The 12,016-nt window shown below is 44.1% G+C and overlaps 1 protein-coding gene across 1 annotated transcript in view; it reads left to right on the top strand.

Annotated features, from left to right (window-relative positions):
- Window positions 1-12,016, top strand: part of ccser1 (coiled-coil serine-rich protein 1) — a gene marked incomplete at both ends in the record, with an annotated part of 146,193 nt that overhangs the window by 69,387 nt on the left and 64,790 nt on the right. The window contains one exon of the mRNA XM_080004595.1: window positions 3,125-3,202. Coding sequence (XP_079860721.1) covers window positions 3,125-3,202 — 78 coding nt within the window. The remainder of the gene's footprint in view (window positions 1-3,124; window positions 3,203-12,016) is intronic.

Genomic DNA, 12,016 nt, shown 5'->3' with positions numbered 1-12,016 from the left:
TCTATCTATCTATCTATCTATCTATCTATCTATCTATCTATCTATCTATCTATCTATCTATCTATCTGTCTGTCTGTCTGTTCATCGCTCTCTCTTTGTCAGTTTTTTCCCCGTCTGTCTGTCTCCCTGTCCCTCTCTGTATCCCCCCTCCCCTCTCTCCCCAGTGAGGGAGCAAGTCGTCAGACGCAGGAGTCGCAGGTAGTTTGCGGCAAAAATTAGAGGTTTATTTACAAAAAACAGAAACAACTTAAGATGTGCAGGATCCCCCCTCTCTGTATGTCTCTCCCTCTCTCTCTCCCTCTCTCTTCTTTCCCTGTCTCTCTTTGTCACTCTTTTTTTAGTCTCTTTAACTCCCCACCGCTCTCTCGCTGTCTCTCTTTTGCTCTTTATATCCCGCTCTCTCTCTCTCTCTCTCTCTCTCTCTGTCTGTCTGTCTGTCTCTCTCTCTCTCTCTGTCTCTCTCTCTCTCTCTCTCTGTGTCTGCCTGTCTGTCTCTCTCTCTCTCTCTCTGTCTGTCAGTCTCTCTCTCTCGCTCTGTCTGTCTGTCAGTCTCTCTCTCTCTCTCTCTCTCTCTCCCTCCGTCCGTCTGTCTCTCTCTCTCTCTCTCTCTAAGTCTCTCTCTCTGTCTGTCAGTCTCTCTCTCTGACTATATGTCGGTCTCTCTCTCTCTCTCTGTCTGTCAGTCTCTCTCTCTGTCTGTCTGTCAGTCTCTCTCTCTCTCTGCCTGTCAGTCTCTCTCTCTCTCTCTCTCTCTCTCTCTCTCTCTCTCTCTCCCTCTCTCTCTCTTTCTCTCTCTCTCTCTCCCCCACCTCTTTCTTTTCCTCTGTCTCGCTCTCTTTGTGTTCTCTCCTTTCACTCATGTCTGACCTCTTCACCGTCTCCACAAGATCATAATAGCTATTGAGTTCAGTGTTAAGCTCTCTCTGTGCCAGAGAAAGGGCAGCTTTGAACCCAAAAAAAAAAAAAGCACGCGCACACACACACACACACACACACACACACACACACACACACACACACAGACACACACACACACACACACACACACACACACACACACACACACACACACACACACACACACACACACACACACACACACACACACACACACACACACACACACTCTCTCTCTCTCCCAACCCAACAACACACTGGTTCACTCGCTGCGTGTCCAGAACAGCCTCCAGCGCCGGCCCAGTCCAACTGGGTTTTGAGGCAGATTGCTGTTGAAACTCCCACAGCATGTGATGGGTTCCAGTCCCATTGCGCCTTTCCAAATGGGATCTTCACGCCCTCGGAGGTGGATTCTTTCATTTTAATTTGAATATATAATTGTATTTATCTATTTTGCTTCAATTTTCTTATTGCATTTTATTTTATTATTATTTAAAAAAAATAAAAATAAAATAAAATTTATGCTAATGGTCTGCAACGCACCAAGCCTGACCAGAAGAAATTCCTACAGTAGTTTATGTAAATGAACCTGGCCGAATAAACTGTTTATGATTTTGATTCTGACTTGCACATGGAGTAATTGGCATGCAAATTGGGTCCAGTTGGAGTTTAAAGTTTTTTTTTTATCCATTCATTTGGTTGCACATCCTCCTGGAGCCTCTCCAGAGAGCATGTGTGCCCATCCGCACCAACTAAAATAATATCTTTGGCCGGTTATGATAAAATCCATCTCTGCCAAAGAAAAAGGTCAAAAACCTGTCACAGTGACAGCATCTGCACTTTGATTACGAGATGTGAGCACGTTGTCATTCTGATCCGGCCGATATCGCACCTAGCGCCCGGGGAAGTTACGTGCGATGAGTTTTAGGCAAGGTTGACAAGGTTGACACGGTTGACAAGGTTGACACGGTTGACAAGGCAAGAAAAGATCACGGGCCTCCTGCGACGAACATTCGGGCGCACTCTTCCGAACGCATTTCTGTCGTCGGCGGACTGAGACGCCTCCGAACGAGACAAACAAAACCAGATGTTTCCTTTCGCAATAAATAGGTGTGGAAATAATGGCTCGAGAAAAGTTGTTTCCCAGAATCGGCTCCGGCGTCCCTTCTGCGGCCTCTCACGCAGAGAATGCAGCATTGATAGAATTTGTATACATCCATGTTTGACCAGGGAGCTTTAGAAATGGATGAAATGACTTAATCCGCTCTTCTGTCGCGGGGAAGCTGGTTTTGGCGTCCGTGCTGTTTACGCGGGAAACCTTGGATCTCATATCATCACCGTGCTGAGTTTGGCCGAGGTCGGCGTGGCAAAGAGGAAGACGCAAAGCAATTAGAGCAGGGCAGAGGGAGAGGAGAGGCGGCCCTATCTCTCCCTGTCCTTCAGCTAGATGGCTCCCCACGGTTCCAGACCATCATGCTTTGCCCCGGGCTCTCTCCATCCTCCGTCTCTCTTTCCCTCCCTCTTTCTCGCTCCCTTGCTCTCTCCATCCCCACCTCTACTGCCGCCGTTCCTTTCCGGGTACCTTCTGTTTTTTATTTATTTTTTGTTCGTTTTTTCCATTTGGCGATTTTTTTTTATTCTTTCCCTCTTTCTTACTTTCATTCGTTTTCCCTCTCTCCCTTATCTGGTTTTGCATTCACCACCTCACTCACTTCATTCCCTCTCCTTCCGTCATTAACTCTCTCTCTCTCTCTCTCTCTCTCTCTATCGATCCCAGTCCCCTATGCACTTCTCTGACCTTTGTTTTCCTGTACTTGCAACTGTTGTTCCCTCTCTTCTACCCCTCTCTTTCCTGTCATACATAACCACTCCCTGTCTCTCTCCCCTCCTCCTTCCTTCCCTTTCCTCCATCCCACCCCTCCTTCCCTCTCTGTGCCCATGTCCGCTGACAGGACAAGGTCACAGTTAAGTGGTGTTTGCTGCCGCTACAGGGCACATCGGGTCTAAAGCGGGAGGAATGGAGGAGGAGAGCGACGTCCTGTTGCATCACACAGGAGCTCTATTGCACACTCTCTCTGAAGCAAAGCTTGAAACAATCGCAAAGACGGGCGCGCACACAGACACACACACACACACACACAAACACACACACACACACACACACACACACATAAAAGAAAACACATTGTCACAACTTGTATGTGTGTGTTTTTGTGTGTGTGTCCAGGATCTGAGCAGAGAGGAGGCCTTGATGCAACAGCTGCGGGAGAAGGACGAGCTAATCCTCCGACTCCAGAGCGAACTGGTGAGACAAATGTGCACACACACACATACACACACACTCAGCCACAACATTAAAACCACCACTAATAACCACCAATATTGTGTAGCTCCCCCCCGTGCCGCCAAAACAGCTCTGACCAGTCGAGGCATGGACTCGACCTCTGAAGGTGTCCTGTGGTATCTCGCACCAAGACTTTAGCAGCAGATCCTTTAAGTCCTGGAAGTTGTGAGGTGGGGCCTCCATGGATCAAGCTTGTGCTCCAGCACATGCCACAGATGCTACATCAGATTGGACTCTAACCCCGACCATCCACATACTGGAGAAGAAAACGTGATTCATCAGACCAGGCCACCTAATTCCATTGCTCCATGGTCCATTTCTGAGGCTCAGGTTCCTATTGTAGGTGCTTTCGTCAGCATGGACACTCTGACCGGTCTGCGGCTGTGCAGCCCCATACGCAGCAAGCTGTGATGCAGTGTGTGTTCTGACAACTTTCTATCATAGCAGCATTAAGTTTTTCACCAATTTGTACAACAGTAGCTCTTCTGTGGGACCGGACCAGACGGACTAGACTTCGCTCCCCACGTGCATCAACGAGCCCATGAGCGCCAATGACCCTGTCGCCGGTTCACCGGTTGCCTTTCCTTGGACCGCTTTTGGTAGGAACAAACGACTGCATACCAGGAACACCCCACAAGAGATGCACTGACCCAGTCGTCCAACCATAACAATTTGGCCGACATAAGGTGTCATTTGAACCGGTACGTCACAAGCATCTCATGGTTCAAGTTTCATCCAAATCGATCCACATATGGAGCAGAAATCAGTGTGTAGCAGGTCTGCCTGCCACGCGCAAAATTGCCACGACCCGCCAAATAAGTTGAAAAAAAACTTTCTAGAAGGAAAATTAGATTTCTGATTCCTGTTCCTTTGTTTTTACTTTATTCTTGTTTGTTATAGTTTGATTTATAAATAATAGATAAATGTTAAAGCGTGGAGTTAAATATTCCCGTTACTTTACATGGGGAAACACAGTTCACTTAACGAGACGCTGAACAGCGCTGAACAACGCAAATTGATCGTTTCCTTTAAAGCGACCGTCCAGGTGAAGATCATTCCTCCATATTCCATGTGATGTGAAGTCACAATGTTAAACCGTTTTGATAGAGTTCAACCTTTAATTAATATGTGTTTTATACACATACATGGATTCATTGTTGTGTAGGCGGTGTAGCACACATAGTAGGAAAGCTGACGTCACTTGTGTAAACAAGACGCGGTGCCCTCGGAAAACTTTGAGGGTAATTATCTCAGAAACACAGTTTGCCGCACCCTCGTCATTTACAAGCCATAGCTTTAAAAATATTTGCTTGATTCGCACAATTGACACCTTGTTTTGAAGCTCTGATTCTCACTTTCAAATTATGTGAACGTGCACCAAAAGTACCTAAAATCTGCGGTGGGTCACAAATAATAAAAACACCGGATTCTGAAACAGGGTATCCATAACTTATACAAACAAATGTCCAAAAAAAATTAACTGGTCCCCTTCCACCTTGATCCCTGGAGCAGCACGGTCGACCGGCCTCCTTCCCCCGGGGTGACGACAGACTGCCCCCTTCTCCATTCCGGAGAGTGGGGCCTCGGGCTGCTTGCGGGGGCTGCTTGGAGGGGTGGCCTGGCGGCTGGGCTGCTGGATGGTCCTGGCGGTTGCTGCTGGGTGGAGGAGCTAGCTGCAGACTATAACCCATTGTGGTTCCTGCAGCTGCTTCTCCCCCGGTCCTCTGCCAGACCCCTAGGTGCTGCTGCTGCCAGTCGGGAGAGGGCTGGTGCTGGGGCCGCCCGTTGACCCGCTGGTGACTCCAGGGTGTCTTCGGATGGCCCTTCTGTGTCCCTTTCCTGTGCTGGAGAGTCCCTGTTCAGGTGCCACTGTAGCAGTTCTGACTGCCACACGCCATCCAAGTGGCGTTTTCAGGGCCCTCTGGCACAGAGACACAGACGACAATGGGTTGTAGACACCAGTTTATTATAGAGAGGAGGCTAGGTGGATTAGCCAGGAGCAAGAAAGAAGAAAGAAGAAACAGTCTTTATTTATCACGCAACACACCACACTACAACACATGCTTGCACACACACACACACACATGCACATGCTTTTGATGCTGGCCGGTGAAATGGATTCTCTGCTTTTGACCCATCCTTGGCTTGTCCTTCCTCCGGGGGCACAGCCAGGAGCAGTGGGCAGCATACGTGGACGCGCCCGGGGAAAGTAGAACATGTCATGACAGGGCTCCTCTATCCTGAGTGTGTGTATGGATGGGGGTTTTAACCTGCTGCTCGTTAGCCCAACCAATGAGCAACTAGTATGCAGCCACCCTGATCCAATCACCTAGATCCAGGTCAGGTGTGGCGGCTCAAACCATCCGATCCCCACACCACACCACAGAGTGAAAAACGGATCAAATTTGACCCCAAGCATTCAGGTGGTCGTGCTTGACTGACATGCCACTTTTCGTAAACAAAATGAACGAGATGACATTTACAGTAAGACGCTTTATGACATCATCATACTATTTACGATAAATGTTCAGATTCTGATTCTGAATGTATATTCGGTGTCCAGTGTGCGGTGTAGACTCTATCGCTCTGAAGCGATTAGAGATTACAAACTAGGCGTTTGCGCTTGTATGTATGTACCGTCTTACCTGGAAAATGTCTGTGGATCTGTTCAATTGATGTTTTATCTCCATGGTCCCCATTACTTTGCCAGAATAATGAAAAATACGAAAAACAGTTAGACAGTTAACTTATGGAGTCACTTACTTCGTCACCCAGGGACGATTATAATTCTTAAAACACCGTTCTCCAGTAATATTTAAACTGAACACCAGAAGATATTATAATTATTATTATTAATACATAAATACTAATCTATATATACTATACTGTATCTATATATACTATATCAGGTATTTTAACTGAAAATTTTGTTATAATAATTATTATATTACATGAATAATAATAATTATAAAAAGTTTATCAAAGCATGAAAGTATCAATAACAAACTTAAAACTTTACTCTGATATGGGATTTTTACACTTATCCATAACATTCTGTCGTATATTAATTTCTAACTTGACATTCTGATGTATTAATATGGTAACTTTTAATGGTAACTCTCCGTCTGGCATTTCAACTTCCACTTTTGAATCCCTCTCTTTGCTCTCTCCAAGTCCAATGAATAATGAATAATTGAGAGGGCTTAAATGTCTTCCAAAATAATATTTTAACGTCTTTGAAACAAAGCATTAATATTGGATGACTGTACCGTATTATTCAAAACCATACAGTATTTAAAACTTTTTCCTCAAAACTATAAAAAAGCAGAACATTTTTAGTTTTAAATCAAGAAAGAATAGAAACATCTTAACACAATCAAATTCATATTTTTCACCCTTTATGGTATTGCACTGACATTCTATATATATATGTGACATAGATATGTGATATTTTTTTGGCATTATTTGAAAGTGGAGAATCAGAGCTTCCAAACAGTCAAGCAAATATTTTTAAAGCTATGACTTTTTAATGACGAGGGTGTGGCAAACCTTGTTTCTGAGATAATCACCTTGAAAGTTTCGCCGAGACTTGCTTCAGTCAGCTAGCACACAGAATGCAAATGGCGTAGCCAAAGCCACATGTCTACTTAACATACTGCTGAATGGGCTTTGTTCTTGTGTTTTGAGGGAACGTTGAACGTATTTTTGTTTTTAAAAAATATTTTAATTTAACAGTTAAAATAAACATGTTTTATAAAAGTGAAATTATTTTATTTTATTTTAAATCACCAAACTCAGCGGACTTCATCACGTCATCAGCTTCTTCTGGAGTAATATCAGATTCAGCGTCGCTGTCGGAGAACTGACTATCATCGCGGAAAATGAAGTCCAGTGTGCGCTGCTTAAACTCACTTGGATCTATCGCACTGGTCAGATTCAGCTTCGCGATATGATTTAGATCTTCCTCCATCCGCTTCTCGTAATCAATAACAACACAGAGTTTTCACAGACAAGTGAAACCGGATCCTCTTCTTGTTTACGGAAGTGACGGTGACGTCAGTGACACGCCCCTCCAAAACTTTGTCTCCGTTGTGTGTAAAACATGTAAGATTTAAAGGTTGAATTATATCAAAACGGTTTCACATTGTGACTTCACATCACATGGAATATGGAGGAATAATCTTCACCTGGTCGCTTTAAAGGAAACGATCGATCTGCGTTGTTCAGCGATGTTCAGCGTCTCGGTAAGTGAACTGCGTTTCCCCATGTTATCCAACAGGAATATTGAACTCCACGGTTTAACATTTTTCTACTATTTATCAATCAAACTCGTTTTTGAAAATACGTTGAGCGATAGAAAAAAAAAAAACACAAAGGAACACAAATCTGGAAAAATCACATTTTCCTTCTATAAAGGTTTTTCAACTTATTTGGCTGCTCCTGACGATTTTAGGAATGTGCGAGATGGCGGTTCTTGCTGCACATTGATCAGTCATAAGACATACCTTTACTACTGTGTTCATCTCATAAGGAACACGGACAGACAGCTTCTTTCCAATAAATGGGCTTATTTTATCATGGTAATCTACTTGAATAAATGAAATAATAGGATTTAAAAATGGTGTCACACTTTAACTGAGAGATAATAGTGAGGCCATAAGTTATGTGACTCTTTCATCAAAATAATAAAACGAGACACGCTACGGGCAGTTAACTTCTCTAAAGGGGAAATTAATTAAATTCGATACATCAACCCATATCAAAGAGCAGATTTGGAAGCCTTTCGTCTTACGGATCGTCGAGTCTTGGTGGAGAGTTTCAGAGGATCTCCAGAGCTTATGTGGGCCGAGTGAAGTCCGCAGGGAGTCGTGGCCACTCGTCGAGTCCGCCTGTGATTTTTATCCACGTCTGTGGGTGTCCATGGTCTGCGGTTTGGATTGTGTCCGGGGAAGTCCAATGTTCCCAGGCGGACAGCAACGGTTTTGTGGCGTTAACTGTACTACGGGGGCCGTGATTTCACGAGCATGGAGTCAGTCCAGGCGAACTGATACGACGCTCGGACGACTTCCGAGTTCAAGGGCATTGACTTCCGTGCGCTTCTCTCGTTGTGGTTGAGCGTCAAATCAAATTAATTTGACCACACTAACTTAATCAGTTAGGCTTGAATCTTTTGTGGATCGTTTGAAAAAACAATAAAGAAAATAATGTAACGTTGCAAAAACCGCAATGTTTGAGGAATCAAAATAAAAGGAAGAAAATAAGAAAACTCAGTTCAATCAAAATTGAAATTGCGTGAAAACTTAAGCGAAACATAGACTTCTGAAACTCGAAATTCTGACACTCGGGTGAAGGCCCGCCTATTCGATACCTGGTCCAAGGCCCCTTTTTAATGCTTGGAATGAGGAGCTGGAGTTTGCATATCTTTCCTTCCCAAAATGGCTCTTTTCTTTTAACTCTCTTTTTGACTAGGGAATGTAACTCCTTACATGGAAAAGTCACATAGCTTCACACAACACTTTGTTCAAACCAATGAATGATTTCAAAACATCAACTCTTGTTTACATACAAACAACCAAAAACAAAAAGAAACACGTGATCTTTCAAAACCAAACGTGACTAAATAACTATTAAGACAATTTCTAACTAACTATTAGTTCCAGTCCAAGTTCAAGAGATTATTTGTCATATACACATACACATACATACATGCAGTGAAATGTCATGACACTCGGTGATTACGCACAATAAGCTCTATAAGCTCTAAAAATGCTAAAATGTGCGTAATCGACACGTATTAAAACATAATTTCAACACTCCTAACAAATGGTATACAATTATCATCTTTAATCTGATTATACCGCACACAATGGGCATTGCAGTACTGATGGTTGAATCAATTTTTACATGTTGGCCACTAGATGACAGCCTGGCAACATGAAGGTTAATACATTTTAAATTAAGTCGTGTAACTTCGTCAATTTAAATCGATGAGAGTTGGATCATTTTTCAAAGAAACATATGCAGAAATAATATTACTTCAATTACTGACGGATTTGGCATTGGTTCATATTAATTCAGACTCCTTAACAGAAGAGGGATTGCGGATGCAAATTACTCATGGCTCTCCTTCCAGACGTGTCTTGGAGACAGGCTCCCCATGGGGGGTCTGCCTTGATCGCAGGAGAGAATGCAGTCAGGGGTGAAAGCGAGGCAAAGAGAAACGGGGTTTGTCAATCCAGTCTTGGCCTCAGATAACAAACAGAGTCTTATGCCCATCCTGACGTCTTTCGTTCTGTCCCCTGGTGTGAAGGTCCATGTCCCTGTCTGGGGAGCGTGCCAATTGACACCTTTATTGGTTGGGAATGTAGACAAGAGTTAGCAGAACCAGTGTCTCAGCGAGGTTCATCAATCTCTCCTGTGAATCTCTGAAGAGAAGGGGTTCCAGAGATGACAGTCCTGGCTGTATGTGCTAGATTAACTTGACACTGCTGACCTTTATGCTAAAAACATATTCTACAGTCGTCATATTGGTCACATCTGTAATTTGTTGAAAGGAGTTTAATGCAGATGATGCTGATGGGAATTCAGTCCAAACTACTGGACTGGACTCTCCTACCCCTTTCTCACTGCACAAACAACCCACCAACACCCGCTAACATCTGGCTTTTGTCTTTAGTGGGAAAGGTTACAATCGGCATTCATCCCGGGACCAATGCTGTAGTCGCGGGGTATTTATCGGCTCCAGCAGAAATGGAAACATGACACCTGGATAGGCCCAATGCGCGATGCTATGATGCACGTTGACGTTCCAGACATTGGTGCATAAATGTACAGGAATATCGCTGTATCCTTCGATCATTTCTCAATCAAAATCAGAAGTTATTCAGTTATTTTCCCGCGTGCGGGACCATGAATTGTTTTGAGTGTGCGGCACGCACGGAGCGGACAACCCCCACGCTCCCCGCCGGGCTCTGAGCCACTCCAGCACCGACCCACTCCTTGGCCCTCCTTTACTCTTTCTGCATCCATCCTCCTCTTTCCTTCGCTTGGTTTTGTCTTGTAACGTTTTTATTTCTTTGCGTCACACACTCTTTCATGTCTCAATGAAAGCTTTCTTTCTCCATCCTTTTTCGCTCCCTCTCTCTCTCCGCCTCACTGAGACATACTGTAAGGAAATGCCCTACCAAACGAAACTGTCTGCCCTCCTCACAGCTCACAGAGCCTCGGCTTCATCAGTCAATCTGGAAGACACACACGCGCGCTCGCGCACACACACACACACACACACACACACACACACACACACACAGTCATATCAGCACACACAAGCACAGAGATGCTAAAGTAAACATCCTTCAGCATGTGCGTATGTGTCTGTATGCGTGTTAATTTGTCAGAAATTGGCAGGTTTGATGTGGTTCCTTCTTTCCTCCCTTATCTCTGCTGTCTGAGCCTTACCTTAATTTAATTTCCTCCCAGCTCCTTTTGAGTATGAGGCATCGCATTATATATGTTTCGAAGGGTTGTGTTGTTTTTGTTGTCGCTTATGTGTACGTGAGCGTGTGCAGTGAAAAGCGCATCATTTTGAAAAAAGCAGCTCTTGGCCAAGTCTCCCCTCCCTTTTGCCTCCGTCTTAAAATCTGCCAGCGAAAAGCTATTAATTATCTCCGAGAAGCACCTCCTCGCTGGTTGGCTAGTCTGAGCTGTCACTTTTTATGATTCTCCCCTCCGCGCCAGTGGACTTTGCTGAATGACTGCTCTCCAACTGAAACATTTTGCCACGGAACAGCTCCCGTGCTCTTCACCTAGGCATGACTAATCAAAATGGAACTTTAACTCAACCTTAGAGTGCAAAGCCTGACGGAGATGGATTTGTCGAGAGCTTTGGACCATAGGAGGCTTTTGCCTCTTGTTCCTCTTATTTCTTCGCTAATCTAACACTTTTAACTTACTTGTTCCTTTTTAACCCAAAACATATTTTTCAGTAATCGGGAGTCAACCCCAGTGAATGGCATCAGAAGCTTTTTAAATGTAATTGAATTTACATAATATATGATCTAGCTGACATTGAAGAATGTCAATTATTCGAGATTGCCCTGTGAATAAGGCTTCAGTGAAAAATTACCAGAGTTCTCCTTTAAAGGTTTAAGATTCTCCCAAAGTTTTATAACCACCCCCCGACTTAATAGAAACGTGTGTTTTCGATTTCCCTGATGAGCGGCGTATCGCACACCGTTGAGGTGGAAGCAGGGGGGGTTGCGGCGGATTTCTAGTCCCTTCGAACGCTTTGAAATGGACACTTCCTGAATGAAAGGGGGAAGGGCGGCCAGGTTTGTAGTCTTTAAATGTCCCTTTGAAATCCCATTAATTACCGGTGAGACAGATCTCCGGGCTGGCCGTCCAACATTCCCTTACACTTTTTATGAGTTCGTCCCTACTGCTGCACTTTGTGGAGTGGGGGGGGGGTGCTCTGAAATTTGGCAGCCATGAAGTTCCCATGCATCTTAGTATTGTTTTATATCCTACTGGATTTTCAGCAGGGTTGATTATTTTTATTTAATTTTTTAGTTTCTGAGGGGAGCGGGGCAATGGCATAGGCAGAAATTGTATTTTTTGGTGGAGGCAGCACAAAATTGGGTGGGCCATCTTTTCCCAGAAAAAAAAAAGGACTTAGAAATAGAAAAAAGATCAAACATAGACAAAGTGAAATAACGGCGACAATTTTACTTTGCAACATTCTGCCTTACAACGGCAATACCAGCAAAACACTACAAC

The sequence above is a fragment of the Zeus faber genome (assembly GCF_960531495.2).
Source record: "Zeus faber genome assembly, chromosome: 7".
NCBI lineage: Eukaryota > Metazoa > Chordata > Actinopteri > Zeiformes > Zeidae > Zeus > Zeus faber.
This window is presented reverse-complemented; position numbering and strand designations above follow the sequence as displayed.